The sequence below is a fragment of the Mus musculus genome, chromosome 11, assembly GCF_000001635.26.
Source record: "Mus musculus strain C57BL/6J chromosome 11, GRCm38.p6 C57BL/6J".
NCBI classification, from domain to species: domain Eukaryota; kingdom Metazoa; phylum Chordata; class Mammalia; order Rodentia; family Muridae; genus Mus; species Mus musculus.
In genome coordinates, this window is record NC_000077.6 from 3,169,054 (window position 1) to 3,191,002 (window position 21,949).

General features: G+C 43.9%; 1 protein-coding gene across 30 annotated transcripts in view; it reads right to left on the reverse strand.

The window, feature by feature from the left end:
- Positions 1 to 21,949, reverse strand: part of Sfi1 (Sfi1 homolog, spindle assembly associated (yeast)) — a 71,498-nt gene that overhangs the window by 37,204 nt on the left and 12,345 nt on the right. For 22 of the 30 annotated variants that reach the window (XR_003949531.1, XR_001780078.2, XR_001780077.2 and 19 more), the window contains 6 exons: positions 19,888 to 20,003; positions 18,187 to 18,357; positions 17,012 to 17,083; positions 10,344 to 10,454; positions 8,374 to 8,468; positions 1,534 to 1,651 (listed from right to left, as the gene is read on the reverse strand). Coding sequence is in view for 12 of the 30 variants with exons in the window: in NM_030207.3 (NP_084483.2) it covers positions 1,534 to 1,651; positions 8,374 to 8,468; positions 10,344 to 10,454; positions 17,012 to 17,083; positions 18,187 to 18,357; positions 19,888 to 19,910 (590 nt within the window). In the remaining 18 variants the exon portion in view is untranslated. Of the gene's footprint in view, positions 1 to 1,533; positions 1,652 to 8,373; positions 8,469 to 10,343; positions 10,455 to 17,011; positions 17,084 to 18,186; positions 18,358 to 19,824; positions 20,004 to 21,949 lie in introns of all 30 variants that reach the window. The other 8 variants (NM_001363222.1, XM_017314844.1, XM_006514899.3 and 5 more) reach the window with 3 other exon arrangements.

The window sequence follows — 21,949 nt, forward strand, 5'->3', positions numbered from 1 at the left end:
TTCTAAGCCTTCCTGTAAATGATGATGTATATAGTAATGTACTTATATTTTATGCCAAGAATTAAATAAAATATTTCACATTTTAACACATATACAGCACCACCTGTGGGTGCAGACCTATAACCCCAACTATTTGGCTAAGTCAAGAGAGCCAAAGGCCAGATTTCTGAGTTCGAGGCCAGCCTGGGCTACAGAGTGAGTTCCAGGACAGCCGGGGCTATACAGAGAAACCCTGTCTCAAAAAAAAAAAAAAAAAAAAAAAAAAAAAAGAGAGAGAGAGAGAGCCAAAGGCCAAACACTAATGAGCTTGGGCTACAGAGAAAATTCAAGGCCAGATTATACAAAATAAAAAGTAAAAAGACAGCTGGGGATCTGGGAGTGGTGTAATTTTGTTGTTTAATCCCAGCACTCAAGAGGCAAGGAGAGACAGGCAGAAGTTGTGAGTTCAAAGCCAGCCTGGTCTACAAAGAAAAAAAACAGCTAAGGACATGGAGTATTTATCAACCACGTGATAAACCCTACATTCACTCCCCTGTACCACCATCCTGACTGGTATTTCTGTTGCTGTAGTGAAACACTATGACCAAAGCAACTTGTAAAGTTAAGGGTTTATTTGGCTTACATATCCATATCATGGTTTATCAATGAAGGAAGTCTGGACAGGAACTCAAACAGAAAAGAATCGTGGAGGCAGAGACCTCTGAGGGGTGCTGCTACCTGGCTTTCTCCTCGTGATTTGCAAAGCTTGCTTTCTTATTGAAGTCAGGAACACCAGCCCAGGGATAGCATCACCTACAATGATCTGGGCCCTTGACCATCAACCATTAATTAAGAAAATGTTCTACAAGCTTGCCTACAGCTCAATCTTTTTCTTTTTTTCTTTTTTTTTTTTTAGAAATAGTTATTTGTGTATATTTTTGACTTGGGAATCTAACTTTCTTTTTTTTTTTTTCTATTACATATTTTCCTCAATTACATTTCCAATGCTATCCCAGAAGTCCCCCATACCCTCCCCCCCACTTCCCTACCCACTCATTACAGCCCAATCTTATGGTAGTGTTTACTCAAATGAGATTCCCTCCTTTCAGTTAACTAACCCTCGCTTGTGTTAAGTTGACATAAGATAGCCAGCTCACATCCCTAGCCCCCCCCCCTTTTTTTTTTTTTTGTTTTTGGGTTTTTTTCGAGACAGGGTTTCTCTGTATAGCCCTGGCTGTCCTGGAACTCACTCTGTAGATCAGGCTGGCCTTGAACTCAGAAATCTGCCTGCCTCTGCCTCGAAAGTGCTAGGATTACAGGCGTGCACCACCACCGCCTGGCCCCAAAAATTATATACACAAAGTTAACAAGGCTTAGAACATTGTAAGCACTTAATTAGAATTAATTATGATTATATAAAAACTCAATATTATAGTTGAATGTTATCAATGGCTATTAATAGGTATCAACTGTGTTCTAAGATGAGTGAATTAAAGTATCATACCAATGCTGAGGTAAAATGACATTTGCTGACCTGTAGTCCCACACACTCACCATAAGACACTCTGCCTCCTAAACTCTAGAGCAGTAGTCTTCATGTGAAGTTTGGTCCTACGAGAAACCATGTATATCAACCAGGACTTCCAGGCTTGGCACATCTTCTGCTTCGTATCTAGAGACATCAAAGAGATATCTTTATAAAAAGGAGGAAACTGGACTGGAGGGATGGCTCAGCAGTTAAGAGCATCTACTCTTCTCATCCAGGTCCAGTTCAGTTCCCAGCACCCACACTGGCAGCTCATAACCACCATAACTCCAGCTCCTGAATGGATCCGATGCCTTTCTTCTGGCCACTACAGGCATCTGCACATTTCTACACACAGATATAGACACATAAACATAACTGAAAATAAAATCTGAAAAGAAAATAAAAAGGGTAGAGAGGGCCAGTGAGACAGCTCAGTGATTAAGGGGTTTGCTGCCAATCATGGTGGTCTGAGTTCAATCTCTGGAGCCCACACAAAAGAGAAGAGAAGTGACTTCTGCAGGCTGTCTTCTGACCTCACACAAGCATACATGGTACACAGGAGCCACACACATTTAAACAAGCACACAAATGTAAGAAAACATTTAAAGGGTACGAGGAATATATTATTTTGTGTTATGATTTTCTCAAGGACTTTCTGTACTTAGCCCATCTTCAAAGTCCGTATCTGTTTTCTAACCTCCAAGTGCCCTCTGCTAGAAATACAAAATGAACAGATTCAAGACAGCTCAAGTGACAAGTTAAACTTTTAAAGGTAACCTGCACTCTGCTCACTGTGTGGCACCCCTGCCACCTCCTCCTTCTGTTTCTTTGAGACCAAGTCTCTATGTAGCCTGGCAGGTTTGGAACTCTCTCTAGGAGGGTAGACCAGGCTATCCTCAAACTCATAGAATCCGCTTACCTCTGTCTCCCAAAGTGCTAGGATTAGAGGTGTGCACTAACACATCTGACCTTATTTTTCAAGACAGGGCCTCTCAGTAAACTTGGAGCTGACCAATTAAACTAGATTAGCTAAGCCAGGAGCCACAGGAATCCTCCTGCCTCCACTTCCCCATGCTGGGAGTGGAAGCGTGCCTGGCTTTTCACGTGGTTCTAAGGAACTGAACTCAGGTGCTCATGCTTGCCTTGCAAACACCCATTTTCCCAACTGTGGGAACAAACTTATACCTTAAAAAAAAAAAAATCAACTGACTTTCCTTTCTACTACAAAACGTTCAGCCATATCCATTATAACTATAAATGACAAGGAAGGCAGCAGGATACACATCACCAAGAAAATGCACATCACTTACAATAGAAAACAATCTATGAAACCAGGAAGATGATGGCACACACCTTTAATCCTAGCACTCTGGAGGCAGAGGCAGATGGATCTCTGTGAGTTCAAGGCAGCCTGGTCTACTCAGTGAATTCCAGGAAGAGTCAGGGTTATACAGAGAAACCCTGTCTCAAAAAATAAAACCCAAACCCAAGCCAACCAACCAACCTATGCCTTAAAATAGTAAAAGAGGGGCTGGAGAGATGGCTCAGCATTTAAGAGCACTTACTGCTCTTCCAGAGGCCCTGAGTTCAATTCCCAGCAACCACGTGGTGGCTTACACCATCTGTAATGGGATTTGATGCCCTCTTCTGGTGTGTGTCTGAAGACAGCTACAGTGTACCTATATATAATAAATAAATCTTTTTAAAAAATTGTAAAAGAACTGAAATCATACTAAATAGCATCCTGTGACCATAATGGAATACACTAGAGACCTTAACTGCGAGAGTTCAAGGTCAGGGCCTGAGGAGCGAGGCAGCTCAGCAGGTAAGAACACTGGTTGCTTTTGCAGAGGATCCCTGCTCAGTTCCCAGCACCCACACAGTGGCTCACAACAGTCTGCAATTCCAGCTCCAGGGGATCCAATATTTTCATCTGATCTCGGTGTACACCAAACACACACATGTTGTGCATACATATGGGAAAGCAAAATACTCATACATAAAATAATTTTCTAGCCGGGCAGTGATGGCACATGCCTTTAATCCCAGCACTCAGAAGGCAGAGGCAGGTGGATTTCTGAGTTCGAGGCCAGCCTGGTCTACAGAGAGAGTTCCAGGGCAGCCAGGGCTACGCAGAGAAACCTTGTCTCGAAAAACCAAAATAAATAAATAAATATATATATTTTTTTAAACCTAGAAACAAGATAGAGAGATGGCTAACTGGCTAAGAGTGGTGCACCCACCCACCCTGTCCCCTTTGTCTTTCTATGTAGCGCTGGCTGTCCTGTAAGTCTGTATGTAGACTAGGCAGGCCTTGAATTCAGAGATTCTTCTAGCTCTGCATCCCAAACGCTGGAATTAAGGAATAAAAGAACCAAGTACTGTTTGTTCTTCCAGGAGACCCCAGTTTCCCTCCCAGTACCCACTTTGATCAGCTTACAACTATAACCCCACTACGGGTGAATGAACATTTTCTGGCCTCCATGGGTACTCATGTACATGTATGCACATATGCACACATATAAATAAAATAAAATATGTTTTTATAATTTAAGAAAAGGCATGGTGGTACAAGTCTTTAAACACAGCCCTCAGGAGACAGATACAGACAGATCTCTGAGTTTTAGATGTGCCTATTATTAAAAATAATAAAAGTAAATATATATTTTTTAAAAATCGAGACAGGAGATGGGGAGATGGCTAAGTGGTTAAGAGTGGTACGTGTGTCCCAGGACAACTAGAGCTGTACACAGTGAGCTCTTGTCTCAAAAAAAAAAAAAAAAAAAAATCTAGAGAGAAGGCCAAATCCAAACCAAAGCTTGAACAAGTAAACTCAAGGTCATGACAGTAATACAAACCAAGGAAGGCACTGGAAACAGGAAAGCCACGGAGAATACCATGGACACTGATGCTGGTTCTTTCATGTCCTTGTCACCTCCTATGGCTACAATACAACAATGACCAGAACCAAGTTGAGATGGGAAGGGTTTATTGCACCTTCCAGGACACAATGCAGGGTCAAGGTGAGCAAGCCAGAAAGCAGACTTCCTCCACGGTCTCTACTCTGCTCCTGCCTTGCGCTCCTTCTGCATTGGCACCCTTGACAAAAGCCTCCCCTAGTCAGCCTTGGTCAGCATTTTATCACAGCAGGGGAAGAAACTAGGACCCTTGACAAAGTCAATAAAACAGGTAAAGCTCGAGGCAACTGACACAAACGGTCATCTCAGAAGAAAAGAGGAGCCGGGCGTGGTGGTGCACTCCTTTAAGCCCAGCACTCGGGAGGCAGAGGCAGGCAGATTTCTAAGTTCGAGGCCAGCCAGGTCTACAGAGTGAGTTCCAGGACAGACAGGGCTACACAGAGAAACCCTGTCTCGAAAAACCAAAAAAAAAAAAAAGGAAGAAGAAGAGGAGGAGGAGGAAGAAAAGAGGGTTCCAAGAGTTTGTGCCTGTGACCTCAGCATTCACATCAGCTGGAACTGCACAGCAAGGTCTGGTCTCTCAGAGTAAAGTCAAGAGGACTAGGACTTTATGACTATAGATTCTGTGTAATATAATAACGGAAAACTACTGACTCATAAATCTGATGCCATATTAAAATGAGCCAATTCCTTGGAAGCTCAGTAAAGGGACTAAATCATCTTACACTACTAAAGCTTGAAGTCAAGCTAAAACCTCTTCAACAAAGAGAATCCAGGTATAGAGAACCTTATCAGATTTTACTAAACATTTAACAAAGAAATAATTTCAGCTCATTCAAGAGACTCAGGAAGGAGATCACAAGATTGAAGCCAGCCTGAGCAACTTACCAAGACCCTGTGTCAACATAAAAAAGAGGGAGGGTGCTTGGGGAGCTGCTCGGTCAGCAAGCTACTTGCAGCACAAGCGTAAAGACCTGAGTTTGACCCCTCAGAACCTCATGAGAAACTGGGTGTGGCAGCAGGCACCTCGAATCCCAGTCCCAGGGAAGCCAAAAAGGAAAAGTAACTGTCTGAGTATCTACAGAAGATCCGATAGAGAGGCTGGAAAATTGCTCAGCCCTTAGTTAAATATACTGGCTGCTCTTGCAGAGGACCCAGGAATTCTCAATGAAAGATCCTGATAGAATGTAAAAGGTCACAGAAGCCCTGAAATTGGCAAAATAGATTTCATTGTTAGTAGAAGTTGCTTCACTGATTTAGAAAAATAGAGGTGCACAATGCTCTGGCCACTCCTAGAACCCGTGAGTCTGTCAATGTTTTGACCATTCCTTGAACCCATGTGTGTGCCCACTGATGAAGCCCATTGCCAGGTGTTGTGATATTGGTTGCTGGGGAACAGTCAGAAAATCTCCCCAGCAACCACAGCTGGGGCCAATCCGGAGTTGCTGCACCTGCACCAGACTCTTTCCTTGTACCCCTTCCATACCCATTTCTTGACAATAGACATTGTTTAGATCTGGAAATCCCCTACTCCCCATTTCTCCTTTCCCCCCTGAGGGTCTATAAAAACTGGGACCCCTTTCCCCTCGGGGTCAACTCCTCTACCCCTGCGTGGGATATGAGTCGTCCCCAGAGGCTTTCCCCAAATAAAGCCTTGTGTGATTTGCATGGTCTCTCATGAGTTCTTGGGGGTCCACTATTATCCCGAGGCCTGAGCGAGGGGCTCCTCAAGGAGTCTTTCATCAACACCTACATGATGGCTCACAACCACCTGTCCAGGGGATCTGAAGCTCTCTCATCAACTCTACAGACACTACACACATGTAGTGCACATACATACACATACATACACACAGGCAAAACAGTCAGACATGTAAAATAAAAATAAAAACTTTTAACCAGCCACAGGTAGTTATGATATCATAAGGTTAGAATAATTGGAATAAAGTTTTTTTGGTTTTTTGTTTTGGTGTTTTGTTTTGTTTTGTTTTGTTTTGTTTTTTTTAAGACAGGGTTTCTCTGTGTAGCCCTGCTGTCCTGGTACTCACTCTGTAGACCAGACTGTCCTGGAACTCAGAAATCCGCCTGCCTCTGCCTCCCAAGTGCTGGAATTAAAGGCGTGCACCACCACTGCCCGGCCTTTTTTTTTTTTAAAGATTTATTTATTATTATACATAAGTGCACTGTAGCTGACTTCAGACGCACCACAAGAAGGCGTCAGAGCCACCATGTGGTTGCTGGAATTTGAACTCAGGACCTTTGGAGGAACAGTCAGTGCTCTTACCCACTGAACCATCTCACCAGACCCCTGGAATAAAGTTTTTATCATTATCAATTGGCTCTGAAATTATTGTATTGGCATCTTGTAAATTGTGATTTTTATTGATACATAAGTCTGATTGGTTAACTATAAGCTTTAAGAGTTTTGATTTTACCGGGTTACTGGGTATTGTGATACCACAAACTTGGTAGTTCAATTTGGTTACTAGATGGTGAGACAGAGCTGACGGGGTCCCACCGGTGCTGGCACTAGAGTGGGAATGTGCCAGCTCTTTTTTAATATTACCTGCAACAAAAAAATCCAATAGAATCTACAGATAAACTCCTAGAGCAAACATGAACTTAGCAAGGTACACAAAGCTTATATATAAAACTACAAATCTTCATAACCACAGGAGAAAATCTTTGTGGTCTTAGGTTACAGAGTTCATAGATATGACAGGTAAGATGTGATATTAATAATATAATCCAAAATTATAAAGATCAATTAAACATTAAAGTTCAAAATAATACAGAGACAAACCACAGACTAGAAGAAAACACCTGCAAAACATGACTTTAACTAAAGGCTCATAACCACAGCAGACATTCACAGAGGGAGACATGAACACACACACACCTCTGTTTAAGGGAGTCTTTCATTGTAGCCCAGGTTTGTCTCCAATTCCTGAGTTCAAATGACCTCTGCCTCATCAGCCTTCCAAACAGCTGAGATTATTCAATCACTGTGCTAGCCTTAGAATATATATCGTCAGCACCAGAAAAACAAGATCAAACAAAACTCTCAAAACTGTAAGAACACAAACAATCCCATTTAAAAGATCTTCCATAGAGCTGGAACAATGGCTCAGTAGTTAAGAGCATTGGCTGCTGTTACAGAAGACCCACAACTCATGACCAACACTCACACTGCAGCTCATTAACCATATGAATAACTCCTGTTCCAAAACAGATGCCCACTTCTTTTTGGGGGCGGAGGGAGTAGTTTTGGTTTTGGTTTTTTCTTTTCTTTTTTTTTTTTTTTTTTTTTTGGTTTTTCGAGACAGGCTTTCTCTGTGTAGCCCTGGCTGTCCTGGAACTCACTCTGTAGACCAGGCTGGCCTCAAACTCAGAAATCCACCTGCCTCTGCCTCCCAAGTGCTGGGATTAAAGGCGTGAGCCACCACTGCCCAGCTCAGATGCCCACGTCTAACCTCTATAAGCACCAGGCACACATGTGAAGCACGGACATACATGCAGCGAAACCTTTAATATGCATAAAAGAAATAAATATAAAATAAATTTCTGAAAGAAAGGACTTCAACAGACACCAAAAAGATACAAAAACAAACCACAGACTAGGAGAAAGCACCTGCAAATCACAACTTTACCAAAAGACTCCTAACTACAGTGGACATTCACAGCCGGACACGTGAACACACACACCAAGACAGGAAAGGGCTACACTATGGGAGAACAATTGTGCTTTGCTGAGTTTAAGGCAAACCAGCAGGTCCAATCAGCTCACACATACTGCCTAATAAACTTCAAATGCTCAGACTACAAAATGTGTAGACACAGCATCTGATCAGACAGGAGAGTGAACTAGATCACTCTACAGAGAAGAAAGGAAAGCAAGCGTGTCTTCTGCCTCACCCAGGCATCTGGAGACACACACTCCCCTCTCACCATGATGCTCAGCTATTCGGAACCTCTTCCTCATCTCCCGTTGCTGGTGCACAAAGGTCTTCCAGTTCTGGAAAATCAGGTTGTACAAGTAGTATCTGAGGAGCCAAAATGCAAAGGGAGCTTACAGTAAGACAACAAAGTAACTCCTACCCAGTCACGGCTACACTTAGTAACATTCTAGAAGAGGAAAGCTATAGTTGACAGAATTGATGAGGAGTCATTATGGTTGTTTGGAATGTGGTTGCTACCTAAGAATAGCACAAGGATTTCTCTGGGAAATAATGGACTGTTCTGATCCTTGATGGCAGAACCATCTAAAAAAATAATCGGGGCTGGAGAGACTGCTCCCTCCGTGTTTAAGAGCACTGGTTGCTTTTCTAGGACCTGGGTTAGGTTCCCAGCACCCTCATGGCAGCTCACAACTGTAACTCCAGTTCCAGGGAACCTAACACCCTCTTCTGGCTTCTGATCCATGTGCATGGTACATAGACACACATGCAAGCAAAGCCCCTGTACATATAAAATAGCTTAAAATGTCAGCTTCCCTCCTCTCCACAGCACAGTGAGTTCTTTCCCATCCCGCTGTGCTCCACAGTGTAAGGCACTCTTACTACCCAACCCTCTCAGCTGTACATCAGACACACTGCTTCCGTATTAACATCAAAGCTCCTAAACCAATCAATCCCTGTAAGGCCTTAGTAAATTCATTTTCTCCAACCACAGTGAAGCTTCCCTCCTTGAAGAACTCACTCTGCACAGCCGCATGTGATAAAGGAGGGGTGCTTCGCTGTTCCAAGGCAACTTTACTTTTCAAATCCTCAAAGCCGTCTGGTTTTTTAATCTGAACCAATTATAAATTAGAGCTGAATCTCACCTTACAAATGTGTGTAAAATGTTTTATTTTGCTTTTTAATCTGTAAAAATGTATCTTTAAAGTATTTTGTAGTGCTGGAGAGATTGCTCAGCAGTTAAGAGCAGTGGCTGCTCTTCCAAAGGCCCTGAGTTCAATTCCCAGCAACCACATGGTGGCTCACAACCATCTGTAATGGGATCTGATGCTCTCTTCTGGTGTGTCTGAAGACAGAAACAGTGTACTCACATACATAAAATAAATAAATAAAAATTAAAAAAAAAAAACAGAAATTTGTAGCCAAAAGTGTGGTGGTATACTCCTTTAATGCCAACATTGGGAGGCAGAAGCAGGCGGATCTCTGTGAGTTCTAGGCCAGCCTGGTCTACAGAGTGAGTTCTAGGACAGTTAAGACTTGTGTTATCTATGTATTGTGTGGAGGGGTGCTGGGGCACAGTGGAAGGGTGGAGGTCTGAGGACAACATGCAGAACAGAGCTGGCTCTCTCCTACGTGGTTCTGGGCATCCATCTCAAGGCACCAGGAAGCAGCAGTGTCTTCACCTGCAAAGTTACTGCACTTACCCTAAAAACGGAGATTTGATGTCATTTTTACTTTTCTCTCCATTTATTCCTTGCAATGTGAGTGGCATAAAAGATACTTCTTTTGTGCCTTTTGTTTTTAAATTGTGTTTTTGGTGCTAGGGATTAAGCCATGACGTTGTGCAAGCTACCATTTGCTCTCTCTTCAGCTACCTGACCCAGCCTATTTTCCAAATGTCTATGTGGGACACACCCTTTCTTGATCATAATCAGTATGCCTGAGCTAATCACTTTACAAAACAAAACTCTCAGATTTAGAAATAAATGGAATGCGTGAGTAAACCTCCCAAGTCCTCAGCATGGCCCACACTTTCGTCTGAATCAGAGGAGCATGCATATGGGTGTGCACAGACAACCGAAAATAAGTAAGGATTCACTTATGCTCAAAAGGATTTTTAAAAAGCTAGAAAGTAATCCAAAACTTTACTCCTTTGGAACAGAAACAAGACATTGGATAATTGTTTGACACTGTAAAATTTGTATTTCAACAAGCATAAAGTGATTAGACATAAAAGCCAACCTGTAGTGACAGTCAGCTCGGACACAGAGCTTCCACTCCCTCTGGGAGACCCACCATTCTTCCCTCCATTCTCCGAAGACCTTCTGTAATATTTTCTGCTCATGGAAAATCCTAAGGAGATGAGAGAACATCAGAAAGTTGATGTGAGGTAGCTGGGCTGGCATCTCTGTGCAGTCAGCTCCACTTCACACTGCTCTTACCTTCTCAAGGAAACAGCAAAGCATGGTAACTGACCACTGGGTGTCAGATCAAAGCTCAGTATGGCATACACCAGGACCAAGACAAACCAACCACACTCAGGAATTCAGCTATTACAGATACTAAGGGAAAGCTGAAATCTTCACACACTATGCAGGAAGCAAAAACTACGCTTCTAAGGAGCAGGTGAAATAAAGCCACAGAAGCCGGACAACATGGGCTTGATCTCGGGACCATGAAAAGGTGGAGAGAGAGAAGTGACTGTACAAAGTGGCCCTCTGGCCTCCTCATGGGTATCATGGCATGTACACAGCTACACACCACACACAAACTTAATAATAGAAAATTAAGCTACTATAACTGCCAACTTTTTTAATTGTATAGATTAAATCAGAGACTTTTCATTCCCTCTTCACTGTGTATGAAGCGGAGCATAGCGGTGCAGGTTCCAGAGACTGCGCCAAGTCCTGGGGCTCGAGAGCAAGTCCCACTTTTTCTTTTTAGTTTTCTGGGACAGGGTTTCTCTGTGTAGCCTGGAAGTCATGAGTCTCAGTATGTAGTCCAGCTTTGCCCTGAACTCACAGAGATGCCTCTGCCTCTCTGCCTCCCTCTCTGCCTCTCTGCCTCCCTCTCTGCCTCTCTGCCTCCCTCTCTACCTCTCTGCCTCCCTGCCTCCCTCTCTGCCCCCCTGCCTCCCTCCCTGCCTCTCTGCCTCCCTCTCTCCCTCCCTGCCTCTCTGCCTCCCTGCCTCCCTCCCTGCCTCCCTCCCTGCCTCCCTCCCTGCGCCTCTGCCTCCCTGCGCCTCTGCCTCCCTGCGCCTCTGCCTCTCCTCTGCCTCTCCTCTGCCTCTCCTCTGCCCCTCTGCCTCTCTGCCCCTCTGCCTCTCTGCCCCTCTGCCCCTCTGCCCCTCTGCCCCTCTGCCCCTCTGCCCCTCTGCCCCTCTGCCCCTCTGCCCCTCTGCCTCTCTGCCCCTCTCTCTCTGCCCCTCTCTCTCTGCCCCTCTCTCTCTGCCCCTCTCTCTCTGCCCCTCCTCTCTGCCCCTCCTCTCTGCCCCTCTCTGCCTCTCTGCCTCTCTGCCTCTCTGCGCCTCTGCCTCTGCCTCTGCCTCTGCCTCCAGAGTAGTAGGATAAATGGAGTTTGCCACCATCCCTCACAACAGCAAACACCTTTACCCTCTGAGTCATCTCCCAGGCCACCCCTGTGTTTTCTTTGTTTATCTTGAACAGATTATCTTGGCCTTAAATTCCTAATTCTCCTGACTTAGCCTGCCAAGAGCTGGGATTACAGGTGTGTGCTGCCAGGCCCAGTACTAAAAAATGTTTTCTATTTCTAAAAAGTGGTAATTTTTTTGTTGTTATTTTTTTCGAGACAGGGTTTCTCTGTGTAGCCCTGTCTGTCCTGGAACTCACTCTGTAGACCAGGCTGGCCTCGAACTCAGAAATCCGCCTGCCTCTGCCTCCCAAGTGCTGGGATTAAAGGTGTGCGCCACCACTGCTCGGCTTACTATAACATTTATAAAAATTACCACTTTTGCCAGGTAATTTAGAGGGTTTTTTTAATAGAGAAGGATCATGTGACTAAACATGGTAGAGCAAAGACATCTACTCCCTTGCCTTCCAAACTTTCCATTAAATTAACAGAAGATACATGGAAAAACTCCTACATTCTCAAGCACAGAGAAAAAGCAGATGAGAGGTGGCAAGCTTAGGGCAATGAGTAACACCTAAGTCACCAGACTGGAGACTTGAAAAGTGCCACAGATACCAGAAAGGCATGGAGATGAGAGGCACAGGACGTGGGGAGCCCTAGCAAGACTTATAGACAAGAAGTGGTTCGGCCACAGGACCTGTTTCAGACTCTTAGATTTCCCTGTGCAGAGGCTGAGCCAGAGGAGCACGGGGTTTTGGAACACACATCAAAGCTTTCCAGACCCCCAAAATCAGAGTAGACATATTAGAAAGTAAAACCCACAGTGCACTCTCCTGCCTGTGGCCAGACTTGGACTTCTCTCCTCTATAGGAAAGAGGTCGACTAAGGAAGAGGCCTTCAAGCCTTCCTTCCTTCCTTCCTTCAGAGATACTGTCCTAGCCTAGGCTCTGTCGTGTGATGGGACACTGACCAAAACTAACTTGGTTTGGAAAGGGGTTTTTTGGCTTCTAGGTTACAGTCCATCATCATGGGATATCTGTATAAACTGCCAACGCGACCACTCCATGGTGTGGGAAAGTTTTATTGTAGATAGGAGAGGGAGAACAGCCAGAAGCATCTGGAAAGTCCAGAGCAGGGAGAGAAAGTAGACTGCACATAGCCAGCACACTGGATGTGGCTGGCTAGGGCTGTCTGTGAGACAAAGAAGAATCCGGGCAGTAGAGAATAAGAAAGCACAGCAGGAGCTGAGCCCAGAGAGAGAACAGTGGGAATAAAATAGTGAGGGTTATCATGATGAATTCCTAGGGGAAGGAAAGGCTTTGAGATGTATATAACAAGTGCTTGTGAGGCGACTGGGGGAGCTGGAAGCTAGCACAGCTTTCATATACTGACAGGTGTCACAGGGATCTGCTAACTGGACACCCATATGGCCCTTCCACCAGAGGCAAGGGAAATGACTCCTTCTGGCAGATGGAATGGCTCTGAAAGCTCTTCAGGAACTTGGCTTTTATCTAATTGCCATTAATCCTCCTAGAGTCCAGTTTAAGCCCATTTCTGGACATTTGAACTGCCTTTTAGAGTTTCCTTTGGACCTGACAAGCCAAGGCTGGAACTCAAGAAAGAAACTTGGAAGCAAACACTGAAGCAGGGGCCAATGAGGAATCTGCTTACCAGCCTGCTTCTTCTGGCTTGCTCAGCTACCTTTCTTATGTAGCCCAGGTCTACCGGCCTAGGAATGGCAACATCTACAGTGGGTTTGGCCCTACCCTACACCAATTAGAAATTAAGAAAATGTCCCACAGAGATGCCTACAGATCAATCCGATGGAGGCAATTCCTCAATTAAACTTCTTATCCTGTGTGTCTCTAGTTTTGTCAGATTGACAATCAAAGCCTAACCAGAGGCAGAAGAGATGGTTCAGCAGCTAAGAGCACTGGCTACTCTTCCAAAGACTCAAAGTTCAGTTCCCAGCACCCACACAGTGGCTTACAACCACCCACAGTTCTAGATCCAGGAAATCAGATGCCTTCTTCTAAACTTCAAGAGCACCAGTCACCCACATGGTGTACATGCATACATGTAGGCAAAGCACATACACGTAAAATAAAAAGAAAATTTTAAACACAACAAAAAACAATTAACCAGCATAGATGCTGACTGGAGATTCTGCAACAGGGCATCTGCTTTTCCCCCCAGAAGTCCTTGATTCATATATATATAGTTCACCCCCTCCCTGCACACACAACCCTAAAACCTTCTAAAAGCAGGTTTTTGATGCCTCTTTTTTTTGTTGTTTGTTTTTTTGTTTTTTGAGACAGGGTTTCTCTGTATAGCCCTGGCTGTCCTGGAACTCACTCTGTAGACCGGGCTGGCCTCGAACTCAGAAATCCACCTGCCTCTGCCTCCCAAGTGCTGGGATTAAAGGTGAATGCCACCACTGCCCAGCTTGATGCCTCTTAAATACAGACAATTTCCAGGGAGCCAAGTAAAAACACACACACACACAAAGCTACAAGGATGAGGTGGGGGTTTTTTGCTTTGGTTTCTAGTTATTTTTATTTTATGTATATGAGAGCTTTACCTGCCTGTTCCTATGTGCACTATGCTCACAGCTGGTGGAGAGTGGGAAAAGAGGGTATCAGATACCCTAGAACTGAAGTTATAAGAACTCAGAGGTCTGCCTGCCTCTGCCTCTGTCTCTGCCTCCTGATTGTTGAGATTAAAGGTGTGTTTAAGGACCATTCACAAAATATGGAGGCGCTCATGGAAATTAAATTTATGACCTTTTTCTAGAAATAAAAAATAAATCAGCCGGGCATGGTGGCGCATGCCTTTAATCCCAGCACTCGGGAGGCAGAGGCAGAGGCCAGCCTGGTGTACAGAGTGGCCCAGAACAGCCAGGGATACACAGAGAAACCCTGTCTCTAAAAAAATAAAATAAAATAAAATAAAAATAAATAAATAAGATACAAAAACAAAGGGTCAGTTAGAGTGAAGGACTACAGTAGATGCCACCACTACTGCTGCTGCTTTCTTTGAACAGGAATTCAAAGTAAGTTTGCTTGACTGGCTGTAAGCAGATCTCCCTGACTGAGCCTCCTGAGGTGCTGGAGGGAAAGGCCATCCCACCACAGCTGGGGGAATCTGGCTTTGCTTTTTACTGAAAGCAACTGAAAACTGACCAGAACGACATGTGTGATGTCTTCAACCATCTACTAAACAGAGACTGACAAAAAAGACTGGAAAAGAGTGAGGAGTTTCCTTGGGTCAGGTGCTTCTGAGAAGCTGGATTCTCCGTACACGGGAAGTTAGATCAGATCAGCATGATCTGGCATCTGACATCTTTTTTTTTTAATTTTTTATTAGATATTTTCTTCATTTACATTTCAAATGCTATCCCAAAAGTCCCCTATACCCTCCCCCACCCCTTGCTCCCCTACCCACCCACTCCCACTTCTTGGCCCTGGCATTCCCCTGTACTGGGGCATATAAAGTTTGCAAGACCAAGGGGCCTCTCTTCCCAATGATGGCCGACTAGGCCAGCATCTGACATCTTAAACCAGCAGAGCAGAACAGAATGGATCAAGGATGACTACCAGGTTTTTAACTTAAGCATCCAGAGGGCTGAGAACTGGTTCATGCAAATTGGAGGAATGAGAGGGTGAACACTCTCAGGGAGGATTGTGGAGATACTTTCATTCTGAAGCCAAGCCTAGTGATGTTCTAAATCCCAGCACTTGGGAGGCAGAGGCAGCTGGATCTCTGAGTTCAAGTTCAGCCTGGTCTACACAGTAAGTTCCAGGACAACCAAGGCCACACAGTGAAACCCAGTCATGAACAACTTGTGGACTTCCTAAGTGTGGTACCCAATAGAACAAGCAAGTGTTGGTCCATAGGTTTGGGCTGAGGATATGTACTGGGAGTCACCAGAGGGCCACAGTTAGGAGGTACACAGTAGTGCAAAGCTGTCGGGTAGTTCAGTGAAGAACCAAGTAAGAAGGGTTAGAAGGAGCAAAGAGACAGGAGAGAAGCCATCAGACAAGAGTGATCCAGAAGCTGGGAAAGAAAGGACTCCTGGGAGACATAACGATGGCACTACAGTCTTGATAAGTGCCCTACACACACTCATCACTGAGGCGGCCAGGAAATACATGGAGTCACACCCGTGACTCCTTTGTGTTGTAGCTAAACTAACGCAATTGAAAGTTACAGCAGAAGGTAGTGGCTATCTTTATGGATCCTAACACGTATACCGATGTGTACGGGCTAAGGAGGAATAGTGTACAGCATGGGGATTTGTTCTTCACTGAAACCCCTTGGCCAATACCAACGTTTCCACGAGGTTCTGCCCTCTACAAAGGCAACCTGTCAGGCTCAGAAATCCCCTGTGTGAGCACATGTGTTTCCCCTGGGTTGGTTCCTTCTCTTCCAGAGAGGTCACAGGGCTTTGGTTTCCTTCACAACCCCATCAAGATATTGAATATGTATGAAATTCTCATTCCAATATAAGGCTATATATATATGAGGGATTGTTCTTACCTGGTAGCATTAGTAAGAGGCAGGGGAGGAATCTAACACACTTATCACAATGACAGTCATGCTGAGGCTTACTGTAAAACAAAACCATGGGGCTGAAGAGGTGGGTCAGCAGTTTAAAGCAGGGACTGCTCTTGGCAGTGGATCCACCCTGCACAGTACACAGGCTCCTGTCCTGTATGTCCAGCTCCAGGAGATCTGACCTCCTCTTCTGAGTACTGAAGCCTTCTACGTTCACATACCCACACTATATATGTAATTTAAAAATAACAAAGTGCAGAGTGTCATGGTGCACACCTTTATTCCTGACATTCTGAGCTAGGGTCCAGCCTTGTTCTACATAGTGAGTTCCAGCCCAACTAAAATTACAAAGTTAAGACCCTGTCTTTAAAAACAGGTTGGGGAGGATGGCTGGAGAGATGGCTCAGTGGTTAAGAGCACCGACTGCTCTTCCAAAGGTCCTGAGTTCAAACTCCAGCAACCACATCTGATGCCTTCTTCTGGTGTGTCTGAAGACAGACAGTGTATTCACATACATAAAACAAATAAAAAAAATTTTTTTCTTGAAACAGGGTTTCTCTGTGTAGCTTTGGCTGTCCTGGAACTAGCTCTATAGACCAGGCTGTCTTCAAACTCATAGATCTGACTGCCTCTGCCTCTGAAATGCTGGGATTAAAGGTACGCACCATCACCACCTGGTGGGAGAGGGGAGAAATTTTTTAAATAGAAAAAAATGAACAGAAGCAACTAAGCAGCAGCACAGATCCAAGCATCCAAGCTAGTACCTGGCTCTAGAGGGAGTCACTCTTCCAAAAGTCACTCGAATCCACAAATACAGGAACTTTCTGGCCACACACCTAAAAAAGAAAAAGAAAGAAAGAAAGGACACACACCCTTTAAACTCTATCTTGCTAACAGAAGTTTTCTGGAAAAGAGAGGGAACCTTTAGGGTGCCAAGTAGAGGAACCATCGTCTGAATTAAAAGATAATATCAGCCGGGCGTGGTGGCGCACGTCTTTAAACCCAGCACTCGGGAGGCAGAGGCAGGCGGATTTCTGAGTTCGAGGCCAGCCTGGTCTACAGAGTGAGTGAGTTCCAGGACAGCCAGGGCTGCACAGAGAAACCCTGTCTCGAAAAACCAAAAAAAAAAAAAAAAAAAAGATAATGTCATAGTTAATCTTGCACTAAACAGAAAATGGAAAAGACAGGTTTATAAAACTGGGCAGTGGTTTAAAAAAGCTGGGCAGTGGTGATAGAGCCCTTTAGCCCCAGCACTCAGGAGGCACAGAAAGGCCAGCATGATTCCACGACAGCCATGACTACTCAGAGAAACCCTATCTTGAAAAGCAAAACAAAACAAAAAAAGCCTAAGATCAAGCAGACTATTTTTAAACTCTTTCTTTTTGAGTTCAAGGTTTTGCTTTATATATAGCTCAAGCTGCTGGAAGTCACCGAAACCCATCACTGCCTCCTCAAGTGCTGGGATTAAAAACATGTGCCATCTCACCTGACTCACAAGTCTAGGAAACAAAACAAACTTATAAATAAGGTTAATTCTGGACTTTATCCAATTTCCACAGTACAGTCATGTTTTCCCATCCATTCCTGTATGGGTGTGTATGCACACACACACAGGAGAATGAAACACAAAGCTTCTTGCAGTTTAAGCAGGTATTCTGGCATTGACTTGCAAAACCAGCCAGTTTATAATTATTCCTTTAAAGACAGGCATTGCTGTAGTAAAATTCTGAGTCTATAAGTCTCAAAGGTTCTAGTAAATTGAGGTCTGCACAGTTTAACACGCACCAAGAATACCTTGGGGACTTCTCTGTGCCTGACCAGTTTAAACCTGGGGACCTGGAGGTTAGAGCTAGCAGTGGCAGAACTCAACCTGAGAGCATATACACATTATCTTTTTAATCCCATTTTCACTGAGAAGGGGAAAAAATGAAAGTCTCACCTGATTCGAAGTTCTTGTAATCGGTACCGAGTCCAGTTTTGTGAGGCATGATAGTATATAGAGTGGCAGCTTCTAGATGGCTCCCTCTGGATCCCAGAGAAGGCAGAAGACTTTTTGAGGGGCAGGGTCTTTGGAGAACAAGGTTTCTTAACCACACCATCCCTAAAAGACCTGACATTTGAGCAAGCAGAGAGGAAAGAAGAAAAAAAAAATCTTTTCATTCAATATAACATTTTAACAAAGCTATATTGTTACACCCATGGAGACCAAGGCTAACTAAGCCCCAAATAGAAAGCAGCCTGACCTCTAACAGAAACAGCAGCAACTAGCACCTCAGGGTCAGCTCTAAGTGGGAGCTAGAGAACTGACGGTGGGATCTTCAGGCCTAGAATGGTCTTTTTGGTTTGGAGACAGGGTTTCTCTATGCATTCCTGGTTGTTTGTCCTAGAACTCACTCTGTAGACCAGGTTAACTTTGAACTCAGAGATTCACCTGCCTCTGCCTCCTGAGTACTGAGGTGAAAGGTGTGTGCTACCACTATCAAGCAGATCTAGTATGTTAACTAGTTTTTATTCTATTATAAAGTGGATCATTTATTAAGTACAAACAAGTTCCTAAGTAGAAACGCAGAGGACCTGGGTTACAGTCCCAGCAGCCACATGGCAGCTCAAAACCACTTGTAACTCAGGTTAGGGGACCTGATACCTCTACCCTCCAGAAGCCCCAGACATGCACCGATACACAGACATATATGCCAGGCAAAACACCTAGACACATAAAAATAAAAACTTTAGCTGGGTGGTGTTGGCTCACACCTTTAACCTCAGCACTTGAGAGGCAGAGGCAGGTAGATCTCTAAGTTCAAGGTCAGCCTAGTCTATATAGTGAGTTCTAGGACAGCCAGAATTATACAGAGAAACTGTCCTGAAAAATCAAAATAAATAATGATAGTAATAATTGTTTATATGAAAGTCTTAGGGAACTGGAGTGCTTAGATAAGCTTGCTGCTCTCGTGAGCAGAATTCAGGTCCGAGAACACATATTCAGTAGCTCACAAACCCCTGTCAACTCTAGCTACAAGAGATCCAATGCCTGTGACCTCTGTAGGCTGTGTAGGAGGGTGGATAGGCGGGGGATGGGGCAGGAGGGCAGGGGAATACACACACAAAGGAAAATATTCAAAACAAAAATTTAAATATTAGCTACTTAGACAAGAAAATAATTAGAAAAATCTTTTTTTTTTTTCAGACCAGATCTCATATAGTCCAGACTGGCCTTGACTTCCTAATGCTCCAGGTTTCACTTAAGCACTGGAATGAACGCTACACAGGGCTCAAAAAGCCTTTTCTAAAATTTTTTAGAAAAAAATTTTCAAATAACATGACTTTAATATCAATATAAAACCTTATGATTGATTGATTGATTGATTTTTTTTTTTTTAAACAGGCTTTTCTGTGTAGCCCTGGCTGTCCTGGAACTCACTCTGTAGACCACGATAGCCATGGACTCAAAGTTCTGCCTGTTGCTGCCTCCTGAGTACTGGCATTAAAGGTGTGCAGCACCACCTCCTGGGCTGAAAACCCATACTTTTAACCAAACACTGAATTTCCCACACTACCCAGGTATGGTGCCACATGCCTGTGATTCCAGAAATTGAGCCATTAACCTCAGCTGTCATTTTTGCCCTGTTCCATCATATACCTGGAACCAATCTTCTTCTCCATTCTTTCCTCTTGATGGAAATTCAACCAGTGGTTGATATGTATTTTTGTGACTAGGTTATTGATGAACCAAAGCCTTTTAACTTCCTCTTATAACTGCAAGAAAGAGATAAAATAGAGTGAGTTGCTTGCACACTCCTGGAGGCCACACTTCTAAATAGCTGCCTGCCAGCTCTGGAGCTGAGGTCCCTGCCCCTCTACATTTTTTTGTTTGTTTGTTTGGTTTTTCGAGACAGGGTTTCTCTGCATAGCCCTGGCTGTCCTGGAACTCACTCTGTAGACCAAGCTGGCCTCGAACACAGAAATCCGCCTGCCTCTGCCTCCCAGGTGCTGGGATTAAAGGCGTGTGCCACCACGCCCGGCACCCCTCTACTTCTTAATTCAATACAATTAAACATGGGAGGTCTCTCTCTGTCCTTGATGAGGCTTCTATTGCTGTGATGAAACACCATGATGAAAGCAGCTTGGTAAGGAAAGGGTCTACTTGGTTTATACTTCCCTAATGTTAGGACCTAGGCAAAATATTATGGCCATTTTACCTAGGAAGGTCTATGTAAAATGTTAAGGCCTAGGTTACTTTGATAGCCTGACATTATAAGGAAACTTGCTCATATGTTTGTACTGCTACTAAGAAACTTTCTAATGCCAAAATTAATTACATATTTGGTGCCCCTGGAAATCAATCACAATAGAAGTCAGTAGAACTGTTTTGTATCCAGCTTGGACCCAAACCAACCACCCATTTAATAGCACTTCCTGCACCTATGTATAAGCCTTTATGGTATAAGCTGCCCCTGGGATAGACCCCAACATAAGAGAGACACTTGCACCAATATAAGAAGAAACTATTTGAAATAAGACTTCCACTTTGAGTAGTGGCCTAATAAAGTTTAAATTCCCAAGACTTCCCTGGGATCTAACATCCTACTTGACAGAAAGAGACGTGTAAGTGGGTAATTGACTTCCTGGTTGGCAAGTTAAGACATGAATGTTAGACAAGTTCCATTGTGATAGACAAGTTAGGACATGAATATTAGATATGGCAAGTCCCCTGCCACAGTTGAATACCCCAACCAATGGGAGCAGAATAAGTATACAACAAAGACTTGTTCCTAAGGAAATCCCCTATCCCTAAATCCTGATTGGTGAAATAACTTGACACAAATGTTTATGGATTTTGAAATTTAAAACCCTATAGAATCTTAACTCAATATCATGCTTTAGTTCCCAAATCTGGACCATGGCCCTGATCGATTAGTCTAGTGGTGTATGTTCAATAAACTATCTGACTGACTAAGATCAGTTTTCGTATGGTTTGTGAGGCGATTCTTGAACCCCAACAATATCAGTTTATCATTGAAGGAAGTAATGGCAGGAACTCAAACAGGGTAGGAATCTGGAGGCAGGAACTGATATAGAGGCCATGGAGGGGTGCTGCTTACTCTATATGGCTTACTTAGCCATCTTTCTTATAAACCCAGGACCACCAGCCAAGGATGACACCACCCACAATAGGCTAGGCGCTCCCTGATCAAACACTTATTAAGAAAATGCCCTACAGCTGGATCTTATATAGCCATATTTTCAACTGAGATTCTCACTCTTCAGATAACTCTCTAGCTTGTGACCAATTATCTTAAAAGTAGCCAAGACACTTACTTTACTCTTTCTAATTTGTATTCTTAAAAAGTTACTTCTAAGAATACAAATTAGAAGCCGGGCATGGTGGCACAGGCCTTTGATCCCAGCACTCGGGAGGCAGAGGCAGGCGGATTTCTGAGTTCGAGGCCAGCCTGGTCTATAAAGTGAGCTCCAGGACAGCCAGGACTATTCAGAGAAACCCTGTCTCAAAAAAACAAAAACAAAACAAAAAAAAAAAAAAAAAAAACAACAAAAAAAAGAATACAAATTAGAAAGAGTAAAGTAAGGGTCTACTTCTAGAGCCAGGCAGTGGTGGCCCACGCCTTTAATCCCAGCACTTGGGAGGCAAAGGCAGGAGGATTTCTGAGTTCGATACCAGCCTGTTGAAACTTAGAGTGAGT